This window comes from Oratosquilla oratoria, chromosome 34 (assembly GCF_046742065.1).
Source record: "Oratosquilla oratoria isolate Oo_2021 chromosome 34, ASM4674206v1, whole genome shotgun sequence".
Lineage (NCBI taxonomy): Eukaryota > Metazoa > Arthropoda > Malacostraca > Stomatopoda > Squillidae > Oratosquilla > Oratosquilla oratoria.
The window spans coordinates 38,320,290-38,342,383 of record NC_134810.1 but is presented as its reverse complement, the minus strand read 5'-3'; the positions used below and the strand labels follow the sequence as shown (position 1 = coordinate 38,342,383).

General features: G+C 41.6%; 1 protein-coding gene across 2 annotated transcripts in view; it reads right to left on the bottom strand.

Annotated features, from left to right (window-relative positions):
• LOC143018209 (uncharacterized) overlaps positions 1-22,094 on the bottom strand; it is a 462,052-nt gene that overhangs the window by 353,899 nt on the left and 86,059 nt on the right. For both annotated transcript variants that reach the window (XM_076173410.1, XM_076173409.1), the window contains one exon: positions 20,300-20,395. In XM_076173410.1, the coding sequence (XP_076029525.1) occupies positions 20,300-20,395 (96 nt within the window). The remainder of the gene's footprint in view (positions 1-20,299; positions 20,396-22,094) is intronic.

The window sequence follows — 22,094 nt, the reverse complement described above, 5'->3', positions numbered from 1 at the left end:
GAGAAGAGGAGAAGAGAGGAGAGTAGGGGAGGGGAGTGGAGAAGAGGGCGTTGTGGAGAAGAGGAGAGGAGTGGAGAGAAGAGAGGAGAGTAGGGGATTGGAATGAAGAAGAGAGGAGAGGAGAAAAGAGGCGAGTCGGGGAGGGAAGTGATGAGGAGGACATTGTGGAGAAGAGGAGAGGAGAGGAGTAGAGTGGAGAGGGAAGGAAGAGAGAGAAGAAAGGAGAGTAGGGGAGGGGAATGGAGAAGAAAGGAGAGGAGAAGAGAGGAGAAGAGAGGAGACGAGAGAAGAGTAGAGGAGGGGAATGGAGAGGAGGGCATTGTGGAGAATACGAGAGGAGAGGAGAGGAGAGGAGAAGAGAGGAGGAGAGCAGGGGAGGGGAATGGAAAAGAGAGGAGAAAGGAGAGTAGGAGGGAAGTAGGAAGGAGAGAAGAGGAGAGAAAAGAAGATGAGATAAGAGAAGAGGAGAGGAAAGAAGAGGAAATAAAGAGAGGAGAGGAGAAAAAACTGTGGGGGAGAGAGAGGAGAATAGGAGGAGAATAGAGGAGACTAGAAAGGAGAAAATATGGGAGGGGGGAAGAGGAGAGGAGAGAATAGCAGGGAAGAGGAAAGAGGGGAAGAGGAGAGGAGAGGAGAGGAAAAGAGGAGAGGAAAAGAGAGGCGAAGAGAGGAGAAGAGGAAAAGAGAGAACGGAAGTATGATCGATTTTTCAAGAACCTTGGGTATCCATGTGCGTTGGTGTCGGAATGTGTATGTTTATGTGCACATGTGTACGTATGCGTGTGTACACACGGAAGCTTTTCTACAAATGTCCACGCCCCTGTAACCGTGTATGAGTTCCCTTTTTTATGTGCGTCTTTTCATGTATACACGAGCGCGTGCGTGTGTATGTATGTCCTCGCGCGTGTTTCCATGTGTGTGTGCATTTCCGTGCATGTGTGTATGTGCATGTGTATGTGCATGTGTGTGTGTGTGTGTGTGTGTGTGTGTGTGTGTGTGTGTGTGTGTGTGTGTGAGAGAGAGAGAGAGAGAGAGAGAGAGAGAGAGAGAGAGAGAGAGAGAGAGAGAGAGTGAGTGTGTGTGTGTGTGTGTGTGTGTGTGTGTGTGTGTGTGTGTGTGTGTGTGTGTGTGTGTGTGTGTGTGTGTGTGTGAGTGAGTGAGTGAGTGAATGAGTGTGTGTGTGTGTGTGTGTGTGTGTGTGTGTGTGTGTGTGTGTGTGTGTGTGTGTGTGTGTGTGTGTGTATACGCGCGCACGCATTACTTTCTCTTAGATGTATTTTAGTCTCTTTTAATATAAAGTTTCAATATAATCATCTCCGAAGAGTGTCCCGCGACTAACTTCCACGAACTTCGGCCCTGTTCACACTAGCGGTTTGAACCGCGGCGGTTTAATTACAATGAAGGTCAATAGAAGCGTTCACACACAACCGCGCAGTTTTTCCATGACTATGCGATACCACCTCGTTTTCCACGCGGTTCAGACCGCAAGTGTGAACAGGGCCTAATAAAGCTCTTCATCATTTCCTTTTTTTAGATTTTTTTTTAATTATCTAATCCCTTCAGAGAACTTTACATAAGAACACAAGAACATAAGAATGGAGGAGACTACAGGAAACCATAAGGCCTACACTAGGCAGTTCCGAAGTCTGTGTCTTGACTTCCAATTACCTTTTTAATGAGGTCAGATCCTGAGAAAAATCATCTATTTACCGAAAGTTTTTTTCCCTCTTATAAGGGGGTAGTTTTTGAGAAAAATAAAAATTTCCAAATCAAACGTTTGTTAAAATCTTGAGATCAGATAACGAGTTAATTAGGTACAAACGTTGTTCGAACAGGTGCACACACGCTCATGTGTAGAGGACAGCTGCTTTGCAGGAGCAGGTGCATTTTCACGGTCATACACAGAGAATAGGTGTCCGAGAACAGGTGTTACAAGAGCAGGTGCAGTGTTGAAGATCAGTGTAACTTTGGAAACAGGTGCTCTACTGTGAGCAGGTGCTGTGAGCAGGTGTAGTGTTGAGGACCAGTGTAATTCTGGAAACAGGTGCTCTGTTGTGAGCAGGTGCTGTGAACAGGTGCAGTGTTGGGCATCAGTGTAATTCTGGAAACAGGTGTTCTGTTGTGAGCAGGTGCTGTGAGCAGGTGTAGTGTTGAGGATCAGTGTAATTCTGGAAACAGGTTTTCTATTGTGAGCAGGTGCTGTATGTGCGTATGCATGTACGTACGTATGTGCGTATGTGTTTATATCTGTACGTATGTATGTACGTATATGTGCATGTATGTATATATGTATGTGCGTATGTATGTATATATGTATGTATGTATGCAACCGCACAAGTGTGTGAACGTGTGTGTGTGTGTGTGTGTGTGTGTGTGTGTGTGTGTGTGTGTGTGTGTGTGTGTGTGTGTGTGTGTGTGTGTGTGTGTGTGTGTGTGTGTGTGTGTGCGTTCGTGCGTGCATGCATACGCGCCTGCGCTCAGGCGAACGCTTGTGTGCGTGTGCGCGCGCTCGCGTGAGAGAGAAAGAAATCAATAAAGGTTCAGTTAATCCACTCACCCGAGACGAGGTCGAAGTTCCTCACCACGTCAAAGGAAGAGACGAACTACCGAGACAGCACACGCAACCAGTTGCATGAAACCGGTCGCAAGAGATGCCTACACTCAGTGAAACCAGTTTCCCCTATACTGTATGGGCATGAACATATTTCCCTTTGTTTTTTCAGTGGACAAACGTAGAGAAAATACGGTTTTCACTAAGTTCAGTTTTCCGTTGCGATCGGTTTATGCAACTGATTGCGTCGATGTACGAGATCCCTTACTGTATACAGGAGACTTGAAGCAAGCAAACACGCAATTTTCTTATTCAATATATTATTCCAACCGGGACCACAACGCAAAACAAAAGGTACAAAACCTTCAACAACCATACAAGTGCAAATACAACTTGGAGAAGACTATACAACCTAACGTAAACACGGGTCTCTGAGCATACAACACCTAAAGGTGTTGTATTATTCCAAACTCAAGACAGCCTTCAAAAGTTTACATTTCAGAATCGGGGAGATGTGTGGGCAAAAGATACAAAATGAAAAAGAAAGTTCTCCTACTCCCCCCCTCTCTCTCTCTCTCTCTCTCTCTCTCTCTCCCTCTCTCTCTCTCTCTCTCTCTCTCTCTTTCTCTCTCTCGCTCTTTTTCTTTCGTGTGTGTGTGCGTGTGTGTGTGTGTGTGTGTGTGTGTGTGTGTGTGTGTGTGTGTGTGTGTGTGTGTGTGTGTGTGTGTGTGTGTGTGTGTGTGTGTGTGTGTGTGTGTGTGTGTATGTATGTGTGTGTGAGTGCAAGCGTGCGTGTGTGTGTGCAAGCGTGTGTGTGTGTGTGTGTGTGTGTGTGTGTGTGTGTGTGTGTGTGTGTGTGTGTGTGTGTGTGTGTGTGTGTGTGTGTGTGTGTGTGTGTGTGTGTGTGTGTGTGTGTGTGTGTGTGTGTGTGTGTGTGTGTGTGTGTGTGTGTGTGTGTGTGTGTGTCTGCGCGTACAGGCGTGCATGCGTGTGTGTGTGTGCGGGCGCGCGCGCGCGTGTGTGTAGGTATGTGTGTATTTATCATATGTATATACAGGTTATTTTTTAACTCCTCAAACAAACCTTCAGAATAAATCCCTCTATGAGAGACAAATCCTTTCCATCCTTAAGTAACATGTAAAAAAAGGAACTATTAATGAGATACTGGAAACCGAAAGCAAAGCCAGTGCCACTATGCAAACTGAACATACACGTATCACCCCTTCCCCCTCCCCTATCCCTTTCCCCTACCCACCCCCTCCACATACACTCTATTACCAACAGACGATTACGATAACAATGTATACAAAAAATTACCACTGTGTGCTATTCAATGAAGCGTGTTCTTGAATAGTTTACTGAATACATTCACGTTTTCATTGCCTGGCCATGGTGAACAATGTAACAAAGCCTGATTTACTACACAGCGAACGATTTAGTACCCTCCAGGCGATGCAGATACACTGCCGTAACCAAATTAGCCGTGAATTGCTATGGCATACATTACACGCGATAAATGTCGGTAATAGCAGTTGATTAAACTTGTGATGAAACCATCCCATTATTCTTTCATCAAGCCTATTTGCCAGCTCTCTTCCTCATCTTATTTCTCACTATCCATATTTCTCAAACACTTCATCTCCAACTTTTAAGTTTTTCCTTTCTGCCTCCCTTATACTTCAAACCTCTGCCCTGTAGTGTAGCAGGTACAGTCACTCCTTCATATATTCTTCTTTGAGTCCATCCCTAGATACCTATACATGCATGCATACATACATACATACATACACACATACACACATACATACATACACACATACATACAATGCAGAAAACCAAAAGGGAAAATAATAAATTACAGACCGAGCGCTTTCATCTATTCAGATCTCTGCAACCTTGAAGATGTCTGAATAGATGAAAGCGCTCGGTCTATCACATATTTTCCTTTATGGTTTTCTGCATACTTAAAACCACGCGTCTATGTTATATATTCTGCCTTTATATATATATATATATATATATATATATATATATATATATACATACATACATATTACGGCAAAACCTCGATATAATGGACGATATGGGGAAAGGGGCCTGTCGTTATATCCGAAGATCCGTTATAACCGAGGATCAGTTATATCCAATGGAAATATCGAACAGGTCCGATATATCCCGAAGGTTGTCCGGTATAAGAAATTAGTAAGATTGGAAATTATGTATATACATACAGCCACTATTTCTATATTTTTGAAGATGAAGTAGGAGAGGAGGAAAAATCCACAGATCTTTTTTCTATCATGTTATCGATGCACATCTATCACATCATCGCCAACACATTGTTTATAGTTCTTTCTTCAGATTTTGCAGTATCATAATTTTTCCGGCAACAAGTTCCCGATTTCTCTCGATGTCTTTGGTACCAAGTGTCTTCGGAGAATCATAGAGTATGCTGTGGTATACATGCGTGTTAAAGGTATACATGTGGTGTACATGCATATACATGATTGTCATGCATTGTAAATGTGAGTAGATTGGGAAATACACGTTTTCCCCCCTTTTTGTATATAAATACTATGAAATTTATCTATATCAATTTATCAAAATTAATTGGGTTGTGTATGTTTTCCACGCCAACCCCAAGTGGAGTCAGTTTCTATTACGCCTTCAAAGCGTACGCACGTTTCTGTCATAATGCTTTCATTGATAAAATCAATACATTTTTTCCCTTGTAATACACTTTCAGTAGCCACCCGCGTACAAAGTATCGCTGGAATGACTTAGCATCACAACAGGAACTGCATCGCAAGAGACTGTCTGGACCAGGGGTCACCAAACTTTTTTCACTGCGGGCCGGATAACTGAAAGAATGACGAGCGCGGGCCGCATAATCATTCCGTTCAATACAATACAAGAATTTAAAATTTACAATAGTAAATTTAAGGCACATAGCAGTCAGGAGGTCTCCGCACGCGTGAAGATCTCCTAGTATTCTTAACATAATATTTAAATTTAAATTGTATCACAAAGTTTCGTGTTCCTTACGTTTTATCAAGGAAATTCAAGTACCGTCGGCGGGCCGGATAAACTGACGTCGCGGGCCGAATCCGGCCCGCGGGCCGTAGTTTGATGACCCCTGGTCTAGACTGGTTACAATTATAATTCGTTAACGTCAAATCTGGCTACAAGGTCGTGTGACGCGTTTCCCTGATATTGTTGCAATTCGCTGGGTTTTGCCTCTATGGAGAAGACGTAGGGGACACCCACGGAATTCATGACTAAGTTCATCGAACTTGTCGAGAATTGTTTGGAGTGGGATGGGAGGGTGACTGCATAGGAGTTTGCTCGGAGAGGCCGTGGGGACTGGCGCCGGAGTGTGAGTGAACTAACGCGCTTCCTGGCGTATGCCCCCCAAATGATGATGACAATAACAGCTATTATTAAGAACAATATGGTGCCCAAGAAATTTAAGGAAGATAGCAGAGGCAGAAAAAAAAGAAAAAAAATGAAAGAAGAAACAAGGAGAAGAACAAAGAAGACAGCAGATAACAAAGGTAGATAGAAGAGAGGAAAGAGGAAGATAGAACAAAAGAAGAAAGAAAAAGAAAAACTAAAAATGAAGAAAGGAGAAGAAGAAGAACAAATAAGAAGCAGAAAGAAGAAACAAGAAAAAAGACTAAAAGAAACTTTTTCTTATTTTTACAATGACTGGTAACCATGGTATATAATAAACTCACACAACAAAAAGCATCGCCCTTTTATAATAAGAACGAAGGAGACTGCAAGAGACCATAAGGCCTACACTAGGTAGTTCCATGTTAATCCGAAGATCAATGCGCCACACAAGGGCCGTGTTAACATCAAAACATGCCAAGAACTATTAGGAATATCACAGACTTTACCTAATGGACGAAGTGTGTGTGAAACCCACGTAAGATTAAACCTGCCCGACATAAAGAAATAAATATAGATTTAGATTTACATAGATGAATTGGTAAACCAGTGAAATAGTGATGTATTTGAATATGAATTAGGATTTATATATATGGAAACAAATAAATAAATAGATAAATAAATAGGCTCAAAAGAATAAATAGATGAAAATATAAATAGATGAATAAAATACAAATAACTAAATAAACAAGTGAATAAAAATAAAATGAATAAAAATATAAACATGAATAGATTAATTAAAGGTAATACTTTATCTAGCCTCTGCGGCGTCGAAATCTCCCAATTATTTCCAAACATATTATTGCTGGGACATTGTGACAAGTTGATGAAGGTGAAAAAAAAAAGTCACGGGTCTAGTTCCGAGTTTTTTAGTTTATTCCTGACCGGAAGCATAGAAGCATCGAAGCGAAACCGGTCAGGAATAAACCCAAATACTCGAAACTACACCTGTGACTTCTTTTTCCAACTTCATCAAACATATTATCATCATTCACTCCCATACTCCCATCATATTCCTCCTTGTCTTTCTTCCTTCTCCCTCCCTCCCTCCCTCCCACTCCACCCCCCATCCTTCGCTTCTAATCTTCCACCTTTCATTTTCTCCATCATTTTCCCACTCCCTCTATCAACATCTCCCTCTCTTCTCCTCCATTCCTTCTCTCTTCCTTCTTCCTTTCTTCCTCTTTTTTTTCTTCCCTCTTTCCTTCCTTCCTTATCTATCCCAATTTCCCACCCTTCACCTCCCTAAGATCTCTCCTTCCCCATTTTCTTTCTTTCCTTTTCCGTCGTCATCATTTCTTTTCCGTCATTTTCCCGTCACTATTCTTCCGATCCCTATCTCCGCATCCCTCACATCCTCCCTTCCCTCCTTTACCTCCCTCCCTCCCTCCTTTACCTCCCTTCCCTACCTACCTACCTCTCTCCCTCCCTCCCTCTCTCACTCGCTCCAGCTTCCTTCAAAGTGAATTTCCAGGTCCCCCATCTGCCCAATCTTCTTGCTATCACCGTCTCCACTATGCAATACCATTCTCATTATCCCCCTGAACCATCCAACCCCACCAACAAGCCAACCAACCATCTCTCGTCCTCCATCTCTTGACCCAACAGACCTGGTCTGAGTATCAATAGAATATCCTGACGGCAGGTGAAGTAAAAATAAGACCTCTACTCGGCAAGAAAGAGGTTGTGTGAATAAACACCTTGTGAGATCGAAACCTTTATTGGTACTACGTTTCGCTTGTTACAGCTTTTTCAAGTACAGACATGACACACACTCTGAGCACATATAAGCCAACAGGGAAGGAACTGGGAGAGGTTATCAGAGAGGGGTGGGTGGTAGGTGGAGGGGGAGGAGGGGTACGGGTGGGACTTGGTGGAGACAAAGGAGGACATTTCGGACAGTTTGTTGAAGTGGACTAAGGGGGACATTTCATACATTTATCTAATGCGGGTAACAGAAGAAAGAGGTTCTTTAGACAACACGCACATCCATCCCCAACTCTCCGTCACTGAAACCCTGAAGAGGCAACAGAAAGGAAATAGAGAACCACAAGGCAATCAGTTTCAGCGCTCACTACATGGATACTGAATCTATTTCCTCCGTTGATCACCCTATTAGTAAACCAGTTCTTGCCTATTTCCTTCTTAAATCTAAATTTGTCCAATTTAAATTCATTACTGTGAGTCCTGCCCTGTTGTCTTACTATGATGATCTTGTTTGTGTCACCTTTGTCCAAGCCTTTGATCCACTTGAACACCTCTATTAGATCAGCCAGCACTCTGTGTCTTTCCAGAGTGTGTGAGTTGAGGTGTTTATGGAATAAGGGTCATCTAGAGCTAGGGAGGTTAAGGAAAAGGAGACTTTAACCTCTTCCCTTCGAAGACTAACCCCAACTAACCCCTTTATCGTCTTCAAACCTCTTTTTAACCCGGTTCGTAGGTAACTACAAAAATTAAACCAGCTTCTTTGTTATCATCACCAATCTCTCCTTTTTCCAACATGACATCATTATTTTCAACGTCGCTATCTCATCACTGTCTCATTACCTGTTTGCCACTCCTTATCACTCCCTCACTGTCTCCTCACTAGAGAACTCCAAGAGACTATAAGGCCTACATTAAGTAGTTCCATGCCCCGTACCACCTGAAATTCCTATCCATAAGGTTATCTAATCTTCTCTTATTCCGTTTTATCAATCTTGAACAAGTAGCCACGCCCCTATCTCCGTTAGTTCAATTTGAGAAATAAGCCCCGCCCACTGACCTCCTAGCGTCTGTGATTGGCTGGCCATCACACTAACCCAAAGGTCCACCAATCACGTGCCGTATTTGCCGGCGTATAAGACGCACCCTCGCATAAGACTCGCCTCTATTTTACAAAGATATTTTGAGGGAAAAAATAGTATTTTTTATTCCACATTTGTTGAAAGACATTTCTAAGTGGTTTTGTAGGGAAAATGTATGATTTTGTGCGTGAAATATAATAGTGTGACAGACTCAGGACATTTTTTTATACATTTGAGAATAAAAAAAACGCGTCTTATATGTCGACCAATTCGGTATTTTCAGTGAGAAAAATAAAATGTTTTGTCACTCTCACGGCGTGATACAATATGACACATAAGGATTTCTGACCTCCCTTGTATCCTTAAATAATATACATAAATACAGATTACGTCATACGTGTATATACATATGCTAAAACCTATTCCGTTATCAGGGTTTTAACCAATTCTATTCTAGTTTATTCTATTTTATTTTTTATTTTATTCTTTTTTATTTTATCTATTTTATTTCTTTATTTATTTACTCTTATTTTATTCATTTGTTTTTTTCTCGTCCTTGCGTAAAAGACTTATACGAAATAGAGTGAGGAAAGGCAAATCCCCTTCTCGTTCCACCCCACTGATCGTCTTTAACGACACGCAATCCGAGACAAGAGTCCTAAAAGGCTCCGTTCACACTAGCGGTTACAACCGCGACGGTTCAATTACAATGTAAGTCAATGGAGGCGTTCACACAAGCGTGCAGGTTTTCCTTGACTACACGGTACCGCCGCGGTTTCCGCGTGGTTTCCGTGCGGTTCAAACCGCTAGTGTGAACAGACTCTTAACGTAGTCTGCTGGCTTCCCACATCTTCCCCCAGAATCCTGGGACATTGTTCCATCCCGACTCTCACCCCGGATCCTCTCGTCCCCTTTTCTCTTTCCACTCAAGATCATTGAAAGCGATTTGATTCAGAAAAGAAAGAAAAAATCTCACCGGAGCCAATTAATCAATTAGAATGTGAAGCCCTCGATTAAAGCCTTACTTTGTGGGGAGGGGGAGGGGGGATTACTGCCTCTCCATTCTCCCTCTCCCTGCATTGCCTCCTCCCCAACTTCTATCCGTGATGTCAGAGGCACCTTCTGCACCTTTACCTATTACAAGACACTTCAGCGCGTCATCTCCTAGGGTGATCAATACAGACTTCACAACCATTCAAGCCATTTTCATTTTATCAATAACATATTTGAAAGAGTTTCTGAACATTGCCCGGATGGTGGGGGGTGGGAGACTGGAGGGGACTGTGGGTAGAGACTGGGTGGGGGGAGACTGGGGGTGACGAGGGAAGGGGGGATATGTGTCAACAGCAATACCCACCCACCCCCAACCTGCCCGAAGGCCCAGCTCTCCTCCGTTCACCTTGTCGTGACGCCATATTGATTACCTTATTTGTAGTTGACCCTTAATGGTCCACAGCAGGAGAGGCCTATCCCCTGAAGAACGATACAGCCTCTGTACCTCACCTGGGCGGCTTAACCCTGCTTGGAGTAATGCATGTCTGAAGTTTTGGTATGTTGGTATGTCTGTGGTTGTGAATGAAGTCTGAATTCAGCGTAATCAACTCAATCACATTGATGAGGCTATAGCACATATATGCGACGCTAACCTACCGCACCCCTAGAAAACGTTATCTCGATCTTGATGAACGAATTCATCCCGGTAGTATACTATGAAAATTTGTTCTAGTTGAGACCAAACGGTTCTATTCATTCAGACTACTGATATTTTGCTCCCAATCTTCTTTATCATAAAAACATAAGAATGGATGAGACTGCAAGAGAATATAAGGCCTACACTAGGCAGTTCCATGACCATTACCACCTGTCATCCTATCCATAAAGCTCCATAAAGCTATTTAATCTTCTCTTAAAACGTCCTATTGTTTCAGCACGCACTACATGGTTACTAAGTCTATTCCATTTGTTAACCACTCTTTTGGTAAACCAGTCCTTGCCTATTTCCTTCTTAAACCTAATTTTGTCCAATTTGAATCCAGTAATGCGAGTCCTGCCCTGCTGTCGCTGGAAATCTCTCCTCATCTTCCTCCCCTTTCCTCCCTCTCCCTCCCATCTTCCTCCCTCTTCCTCTTCCCCTTCCCTTTTCCTCTCTTCCTCTTGTCACATCTTTGCCTCCCTATCTACCACTTCTTCCTATCCCCGCCCCATGACGTTCCCTTCCCTCTTCTCCTCTTATTTAGGTTTAAAAAGGAAATAGGCAAGAACTGCTTTACCAATTGAGTGGTTAACGAATGGAATAGACTTAATGACCATGTGGTAAGCGATGAAAATATTTGTTGTTTTAAGTGAAGGTTAGATAACTTTATGGATAGGGTTGAAAGGTGGTAAAGGACAAGAAACTGCCTAGTGTTGGCCTTATGGTCTCTTACATTCTCCTCCATTCTTAGGTTATGTTCTTATATTTCCCTCTTCTTCCTTTTCCTAACCTATCCCGTGCATTCTCCGTTCTATTCCTTTCTTTCTTTTTCTTATCATTTTCTTTGATCATCGATCATTTCGTTCCTAAAAGTGCATTATGCTGGAAAACCAATCCAACAATAAACCACACGATTTAAACGAGGCACATGCAGATGCGGAATGATAAATAAATCAACTGAATAATTAAGGAAAAATAAATATTCCTGGAAGCATTTAAAACACATTGCTTAGATATTCATCTGAATCTTAGAGCTGTAGATGTAGATGCACTGTGCATGTAGATGCCGGGCTTTAGTCTTTATATTGATATCTTAAGAATTCTTCTCGTTTTTCTTGATATTTTACTGTAGAGCTTGTTTTCTTGTGTTTTTTTTTCTCTTTTCATCCATATATATAATATTCCATTATGTTCTACGTCATCTTGCCCAAGTTACTTCTACCTACAACTGGTTTGTAATGTTTAGATCAGCGTTTTCCAATTTTTTTTACCCTTGCGTAATCTTTAAAATAAATTGTATGTCTCAAGGAACCCCTGCGAAAAACAAAACAAAAACAAAAACATATACTATATCTTTCTCATTTTATTTTCATCGTAATAATAGGTTAGATAGGATGATGTCTATGTTACATTATTGCAATAACCAAGAATATGTCGTGCGTGTTTAATTATATTACGTATAAAAAAATATATAAAAAAAGTTAAAGTGCCTTAGCTTATCTCTCTTGTTCTCGCGGAACCCTTAGGGACCTTTTGCGGAACCTTAGTGTTCCGGGAAACCTTGGTTGAAAAATGCTGGTTTCAATAAACACCTAAGCAAGATGCTGTAATGCCTGCCATTTATTTTATATAATTTATTTATTTGTTTGTTACTATTTTTCGGCTTATCATTTCCTTTTTTATCATTTATCATTATTTATCTTTCAATTATTATCATTTACTACTACCTGTTTATTTTTTAACTTTACGTATTATTCATTTACTTATTTTACTTATTATTATCTATATTATCATAATTGTTATCTATTTATTATTTATTTATCATTATCATCTCTCTTTTTTTTTCTTTTTTCTTTTTTGCATCCGACCTAGTTATGGACCAAAAGGTCTCCTGTCGGCATGCTTCTCCTTTGTAATCCTTTGTTATTGTATTAATACTTGTTTTGAAACTTAAAGTCACCCCTTTCCCACCAAGTCTCCAGTTACCATAAAAAACGCATGCCACCGCAAACCGACACATAATTCTTTTTCTAAATTATTCTCAAGTATTTTTTTCACAATAATAAGAAAAGTCACCACAACCAATGATAGCCCAGATTTTATCGACAAAATATTTGACCGAAGGATGAAGTGAAGGTCACGAACATAGGAAAGATCTTGTCAAAAATACAGTGGTCTAAAGGGTGCATAACGTCCCTAAACAGTCAGTTTCACGAATTTGGTGCTGTGCAATAATATGGTATCTAAGGGGCCCTATTTAAAATATTCTATTGACTGTAGTATCATCTAAATATAATCGATATTAAATCAATAATACTTGAATACACATACACACATTATATATATATATATATATATATATATATATATATGTATATATATATATATGTATATATATATATATATATATATATATATATGGCCATATATCGGATATATATGAGGCCTGAGGTCTCATTGAGTTACCACGTGATCCAAGACCAAGATGAAACACACATTATATATATATATATATATATATATATATATTGTATATATATATATATATATATATATATGTGTGTGTGTGTGTGTGTGTGTGTGTGTGTGTGTGTGTGTGTGTGTGTGTGTGTGTGTGTGTGTGTGTGTGTGTGTGTGTGTGTGTGTGCGCGCGCGTATTACTTCATAATTTCTTGGTGACGTCAGCAGTCTATTCATTGGAATAAAATTGTCAGGCTTTATTTCCAAGGCTACAGCGTTCATCAATTCAAAACGGCTCATCTCCATCAACACCTTCAACACCAAGGCTTCTTGGATACTACGTGTTAAGGCGTATCACACTGGGCTATATTTCCTCCAACCTCCGATTAATCGGGGGTACCGACCACCTCCACAAAATTTTCCGCCGTGAAATTACTATGGCAAACTATTTTTTATTTTCAATCATTTACTTGGAATGTTATTTGATATGCTGGAGGAAAATTCTTTCCCTTCAGCATATCAGATTCCTTCCCGAAAGATGTGGGTTGCAAATTTGCTCCAACAGTCGGAGGAAAAATAGCCCAGTGTGATAACGCGATTTTATTCTCATGAAAAGAATATAGACAAAGATGTCGGTATGTCGACCGGAGAGATTGACAATGATGAAACAACGACAGGAAATTTCTCCTTCGAGAAAGCAAACACAATGTTAAAAACGAGAAACTTTACGAAATTTGGACAAACAAAAGAAAAGAAGATGAAGGAAATGGGCGGAGTATAGACGATATAAGCAAAGAAGACAAAACAAAAACGAAACGCGTCATAGGTCGTCAACAGTAACACATAACGATGTGTCGTTACATAGTCAAAAATACCCCGAACCTGAACACGAACATCGTCCCCAGACACTCTCCAGAACAAATAAACAGATAAACAAATTAATAAATAACTAAATAAACAGATAAATAAATAGATAACCAAATAAATAGATAAATAAAAAATATAAAATAAATTATTCCAATGTAATAAAAGATCAAAAAATCTAAAACCACTTTTCCGCTCATACAAAAGCGGAGAGCTAAGCGCGAACGCAACTCCTTCGTCAAGCAGTTCCTGTCCATTAACGTTATTTATTAGCTTCCGCGATCCTACCAAAAGCCACTTTCCCCTCCCTCCACTCCTCCCCTTCCCGTTCCACCCCTATTACGCACCCACATCGTTAACAGTGACCTCAATACGCGAATTGTTGACACAAGTCCTCAGGAACAGAACCCTCACCCCATTCCGTCCACAAACTTCCATTCCTAAAAAAAAAAAAAAAAAAAAAAAAAATCCTGACCCGACCTGCTGCAGGTCACCCCGTCCTAATCCTAACCCTGATCCCGACCTGAACAAGCTTGACCGACAATGCCTTGCCACAACCTGTTACTTTCCAGTCACTACCCACATCGTCCCCTTTGCAACCTGATTTGATCCTTTTCATCCTCCTACTCCTACTTCTACTCCTTTTCCTCCTACTCCTTTTACTACTACTACTCCTTTTCATCCTTCTCCTCCTACTCCTCCTCCTCTTACTCCTACTCCTCCTACTATTCCTTCTCATCCCACTCCTTCTTCTTCTACTACTACTCCTCCTTTTCATCTTCCTATTCCTATTCCTTCTCCTCCTCCTACTCCTTCTCCTTCCCTTACTCCTTCTCCTCCTCCTCCTATTACTTCTCCTCCTCCTCCTACTCCTTTTCCTTCCCCTACTCCTTCTCCTTCTCCTGTTCCTCCTCTTCTATTCCTTCTCCTCCTCCTACTCTCTCTCCTCCTCTTACTACTTCTCCCATCTACTCCTCCCTCCTCCTACTCCTTCTCCTCCTTCCTCCTACTCCTTCTCCTCCTACTACTCCTTCTCCTCCTACTACTCCTTCTCTTCCTCCTCCTCCTACTCCTCCTCCTCTTCCTGCTCCTCCTCCTCCTCCCTGTCCCCCACCACACTGGTTGGTTTAGAATCAATGCAGCGAGACAGACCTCTCCGGCAGAAACGTCCCGACAGTTTGTTTATCATCGCTACTTCACCGACGACCCAGACACCTCGTAATCACAACCTCTCCTACTTGAGGGCGCCCGGGGACGCGAACCCTTGCTCTTCTATCACGAGACACTTGGCCAGGACCAGCTGCCCCACTTCTGCACACCAGAGGCAGCTGCATTTTTCATCGGGTCGAAGCCAAAGCGAGAGAAAATGAACCTCTCGTTGCTGAATGAAATTAACTGGGGGTATCTGGGACAGCGGGCGATGGAAGTGGGTCATGGGTACGCGCGCACACACACACACACACACACACACACACACACACACACACACACACACACACACACACACACACACACACACACACATATATATATATATATATATATATATATATATATATATATATATACACGCGCGCGCACGCATGCACGCACGCACGCACACACACACACACACATGCACACACACAAAGAAATAGAAAGAGAGAGAGAGAGGGACAGAAAGACACAGATAGAGAGAGAGAGAGAGAGAGAGAGAGAGAGAGAGGGAGAGAGAGAGAGAGAGAGAGATGGAGAGAGAGAGAGAGGGAGGGAGAGAGAGAGAGAGAGGAAAATTTTTATCCTTTACTCTAGAAGTTCCCCTACTACCATTATCATCATCACCGACAATTAAAAAAAAAATCTTATCCACAGAGACATTATCGCGACAAGACGGAAGTACCCCCGTACATAACAAACTGTCTGGCGTTGACTACAAGAGATAAACCGAAAGATTGAAAGTACAGAAAGAACTCATCATCCCACTCCCACGACGAGGGAAGTGAGAAACCTATGGTAGGGCAAGCTGTCATTTGCAATATATACATATATATATATATATATATATATATATATATATATATATATATATATATATATATATATATATATATATATATATATATTTTTTTTTTTTTTTTTTTTTTTTTTTTTTATGGCCGACGTTTGGGTCGCCTCCCCGCCAAGCCAGGGCCGTTGCGAACCAACACTGCAAACATACAGCGGTTCCCGGAGGACTGAACTCACGACCACCTACTCACAAGTTCTACACGATATTCACTGGGTTACAGCAGAAAGAACTGAAGGCTGATTTCAAGCCGAATAAATCTGCTTGGCGTTATAGAAAAAATAAAAAAAAATCTGAAGAGTCTCCCACAAGTAGTTTCTGTCAAGTAAACATATGGCGACGAAGTCTTTATTGATTGCACTCGAAAAAAGATCCAACGAGCGCAACTTTGTACATTCAATAAAGATCTTATCCTTAAATAGTGTTTACTCTGCCAAAACCTTCGGCAGCTGCCATCTTCAGCCAGGTAGATTCAGCTCTTTACGCCAAAGGAAAAATGAGAGAGAGAGATAGAGAGAGAGAGAGAGAGAGAGAGAGAGAGAGAGAGAGAGAGAGAGAGAGAGAGAGAGAGAGAGACGATAAAAGAGGGAGTAATAGAAAGGAAAAGGGAGGAGGAGGAATAGGAGAAGTAGGAGAAAGAAAAGGAGTAGGAGAAGGAGTAGGAGGAGGAGGAGGAGGAAGAGGAGAAGTAGGAGAAAGAGAAGGAGTAGGAGAAGGAGTAGGAGGATGAAGGAAGAGAGGAAGGAGGAGAAGAAAAAGGAGGATGAGGAGGAGAAATGGAGGAGGAAAATGAGGAGAAGGGTAAAGAGGAGGAAGAGGAAGAAGAAGGAAGAGAAGAGGAAGAGGAGGAATAAGAAGAAAGAGAAGAGGTAGAGGAAGAAGAAGGAAGAGAAGAGGAAGAGAAGGAAGAAGAAGGAAGAGAAGAGGAAGAGAAGGAAGAAGAAGGAAAAGAAGAGGAAGAGAAGGAAGAAGAAGGAAGAGAAGAGGAAGTGGAAGAAGATGAGGTGGAAGAAGGAGAAGAGGAAGAAGAAGAAGAGGAAGGAGAACAGGAAGAAGAAGAAGAGGAAGGAGAATAGGAAGACGAAGGATAAGAAGAAGACTAAAGAGGAAGAAGAAAAAGAACAAGAGGAAGAAGAGAAAGAAGGAAAAGAGGAAGAAGGAGAAGAGGAAGAGGAAGGAGAAGAGGAAGACGAAAGAGAGAGAAGAGGAAGAACAAGAGGAGGAAGAGGAGGAAGAAGGAGAAGAGGAAGAGGAAGGAGAAGAGGAAGACGAAAGAGAGAGAAGAGGAAGAACAAGAGGAGGAAGAGGAGGAAGATGGAGAAGAGGACGGCGAAAGAGGATGAAGAGGAAGAAGAAGAGGGAGAAGAAGGAAAAGACGAAGAAGAGGATGAAGAAGAGGAAGAGGATGAGGAAGAAGAGAAAGAAGAGGAAGAAGAAGAGGGAAAAGAAGAAGAAAACGAAGAAGAGAAAAAGAAGAAAAAGAAGAAGAAAAGGAAGAAAAGGAAGACGAAGAAGATGAAAAGGAAGAAAAGGAAGAGGAGGAGGAAGAGGAAAAAGAGGAAGAAGAGGAAAATAAGAGGAAGAGGAAGAAGAGGAAAAAGAGGAAGAAGAGGAAAATAAGAGGAAGAGGAAGAAGAGGAGGAACAAGAAAATAGGTGAGGAGGAGGAGGAGGAGGAGGAGGAGGTGGAGGAGGAGAAGGAGGAGTTTGAGGAGTAAAATACAATCATTTAATTTCGTGAAAACTCTTCCGTTCTTCCTGTTTACTTTTCTCGTTGAAACAAGACCATTTCCGAGCTGCTCCACCGTCCAGAGAATGGAAGCTGAAATTACAACAATGAAAACTTTTCTTCTTTTGTCCGTATTTTTCAAAAAGACTTTCGACGCGTTTGAAGGAGACAAATTTCTCTTGAAGTTTCGAAAAAAGAAATATGGGATTTAATGATCTTCACGGCCATTGCAAGTTCATAAGCAAGTTGAAAAATCTTGGACAGATATATAGCAGTGCGGTGTCTCGCGTATATATAAAAAAAAAAAAAAAAAAAAAAAAAAATCTAGTTTATTAATCCAAGCTAACTTTTATATTTTTTTCCACTGATTATAAGTACACATTCAAGGAAATTGGCTGTAACATTCCTAATCATTTCAAGGTTACTGCTTGGCAAATCACCTCTTGTGTATTTTTGTTTAGAAAAAAATAATACGCTTAGGTTAAGACTGAAAATAAGAATGGAAAATTGCTCAGCAGGAAATAGTTAAAAGTACGTCATGAAGAACATCATGGTTCGAAACCTTTACAATATATTTGACCCTTTAAACAGCCTCACGTTTAATCCCAGGGTGCTCGTCGTTAAAGGGGCTATCACACTAGGCTATCTTTCCTCCAATCTCCAATTAATCGGCGGTACCGCCCACCACAACATTTTCTGCCGTCAAATCACTATAGTAAACTATTCTGTCTTATTAATAAGAAATACATAGAACGCCATTTGCTATGCTGGAGGAAAATTATTTTCCTCCAGCATATCACATTCCTTCCCGGTAGCTGCGGGGTGCAAATCTGCTCCAACAGTCGGAGGAAAAATAACCCAGAGTGATAACGCCTTTAGGTAGAGTTGGCTACCCCAAGCCTCAGGTCGTTGAATACGCCATCATCGGACAAATCTCCCTTCGTGAAAAAGTTCACTTTTTTTTTCTTTTCTTTTTTCTTCATAGACTTGATGCTCCCTACGAGGAGATGGTCCATTCATCATGTTTTACTTTTTTCTTTCTTTCTTTTGAAACGGTAAATGGAAAGTAATCGTGTGGAAAAAATCAAGAATGGACGATTGAGGGCTCCGAGGACAAGCGGAGACTCTCCCACCACCAACTGCGAATCGTAACGGTACAGAGCACCTAAACGGACCTTTAGATGTCTCCGTTGCCCTCTGTGCCTCCAGCCAAAGAGTAGTGTTCTCCCCAGCTGAAATAGGTGGCCTTTTGTCATGGTTACAGACACTCCTCTACTTACGAACTTTCGACTTACGAACATTCGACTTACGAACTTTCGACTTACGAACTTTCGACTTACGAACTTTCGACTTACGAACTTTCGACTTACGAACTTTCGACTTACGAACTTTCGACTTACGAACTTTCGACTTACGAACTCTTAGACATATATTTTTGTTTTATGTATATCATTAGTAATGTGTTTTAGGACAAAACATGTACTGACTTTATGTTATACTTATGCAGGTAGATTTGAGTACCTTTGGAATTATATTGAATAACGATTTACGAACATTTCGAGTTACGAACAGCCGTTCGGAACGAAAGTCGTTTCTCTAGTTTCTTCTCTCCAAACTCGAGTTATAGACTAAGGAGAACAGAAACTTCCTCGAGTATTTTGTATCTACGAGAATGTCTACTTTGTAACCCTTTATGATTTGCATTCGTCACAATTAACGAAGCTCGTAAACTTTTATTTCTATCGTCGACTTGACATGAAGGACTTATTTCTATTAGATACTAGAAGAGTTAACACAGGAACTAATACAGCACAGCCAACGACCAAACGTTTCTTCCTGGAGAGATCTATGGGAAAGCCCAAGGATCGTTGCCGACTACTATGGGGCTGCAGGTCTCCAAATAGATAAACTCAGGGTAATAATTCTCGATGCACACGGGGTAATATTTCTCAACGCACACTTCCAGTTGCCGAAGAACGCCCGGGTGATCAAATTCGTCTCTTCGAAATGACGTCATACTTGTTATATTTTACTCTGCCTAGGAATAGAGGATTCTATTCAGCCGAAGAAGTCTTAACGAGTGAAGACTCCGTTTCATTACGACCTCCTCTCCCTTTAGCCCAATGCGATAACTTGTCTTCAGGGAGAAAGGAACAAAACCCACAGAACTAAGCTTCCGAGACAACAAGGTTATAATATAAAAACTTAAGCATCTGATGTCGAACGAGAACTAATACAGCACATCCAACGACCAAACGTTTCTTGCTGGAGAGATCTAGGGGAAAGCCCAAGGATCGTTGCCGACTACTATGGGGCTGCAGGTCTCCAAATAGAGAAACTCAGGGTACTAATTCTCGATGCACACGGGGTAATATTTCTCAATGCACACTTCCAGTTGCCGAAGAACGCCCGGGTGATCAAATTCGTCTCTTCGAAATGACGTCATACTTAATATATTTTACTCTGCCTAGGAATAGAGGATTCTATTCAGCCGAAGAAGTCTTAACGAGTGAAGACTCCGTTTCATTACGACCTCTTCTCCTTTCAGCCCAATGCGATAACTTGGCTTCAGGGAGAAAGGAACAAAACCCACAGAACTAATCTTCCGAGATAACAAGGTTATAATATAAAAACTTAAACATCTGATGTCGAACGAGATCGTTCGAGGACGAGATGGCGGCTCGAGGACAAGGCTGTTCGAGGGAAAAGCTAGTACTTACGGAAGGCAGGAGTCGGACTGGTCTGAGACATCGGCCTCGTACCAGGCAGAGTTGAAGGCGGCCTCGGGACTCGTGTCTCCATCTGCATCGCAGCTTCTGCCGAAGAAAGAACCAAGAGGTCACCGAGAGGTCACTGGAGGCGGAGGTCCTGCAGTGGTACAGGAGGAGGTAGCAGCAAAGGTGGTGGTGGTGGGGGAGGGGTAAGGTGGTGATAGTAATAGTGATGAGGTGGGTATGGGTATGGTGGTGGGAATGATAATAAAAGTAGTGGTGGTGATGGTAGGAATGGTGGAAGTGATGGTGGTAGTAGTGGTGGTGGTGATGATGTTGGTGAAGGAAGTGATTGTAGTAGAGAAGATAGTGGTGCTGGTGGTAGGGTGTTAGTGGTAGGGTGTTAGTGTTAGGGTCGTGGTGGTATGTTTGGTGGTAGTATGGTGGTAGTGGTGGTGGTAGGATGGTGATAGGGTGGCTGTATTATAGGAGGTAGTGGTGGTGGTGTGGGGGTAAATGCGGTGGTGGCAGAGGTGATGGTGGTGGGGTAGTGGTGATGATGGTGGTAGTGGTGGTGATGATGGTGTAGGTTCTAAAAGTGATGATGATGATGATGATGATGATGATGATGATGATGATGACGACTACAATGAAGATGATGATGATGACGACAATGATGATGATGACGACGACATTGATGATGATGATGACGACGACAATGATGATGATGATGACGACGACGACAATGATGATGATGATGATGACGACGACAATGGTGATGATGATGATGACGACGACAATGATGATGATGATGACGACGACAATGGTGATAATGATGACGACGACAATGGTGATGATGACGACGACAATGATGATGATGATGATGACGACGACAATGATGATGATGATGATGACGACGATAATGATGATGATGATGACGACGGCAATGATGATGATGACAACGACAATGATGATGATGATGACGACGATGATGATGACTACAATGATGATGATGATGTTGATGACGACTACAATGATGATGATGACGACAATGATGATGATGATGATGACGACAATGATGATGATGATGATGATGACGACAATGATGATGATGATGACGACAATGATGATGATGATGACGACAATGATGATGATGACGACAATGATGATGATGATGACGACAATGATGATGATGACGACAATGATGATGATGATGACGACAATGATGATGATGATGACGACAATGATGATGATGATGATGACGACAATGATGATGATGATGATGACGACAATGATGATGATGATGATGATGATGATGATGATGATGATGACGATGATGATGACAATGATGATGATGACGACAATGATGATGATGATGATGATGATGATGATGACGACAATGATGATGATGATGATGATGATGATGATGATGACGACAATGATGATGATGATGACAATGATGATGATGATGACGACAATGATGATGATGATGATGACGACAATGATGATGACGACGACGATGATGATGATGATGATGATGATGATGATGATGATGATGATGATGATGATGATGATGATGATGATGACAGCACAATGCGGTTAAGATGATTCATAAAGACGCTAACAATAATAACTACTAGATAAGTATCTTAAAACAGGTGAACGATCACCGGTAGTTAATGTATACTTCATCACTGTCTTGGATCACGTGCTGGGTTCGTGAACGACAGCTATTACATTCCCGAATGGGAGCTCCGAGTTCATATATGGACCTATCTATGGATAATGCCTTGCACACACACAC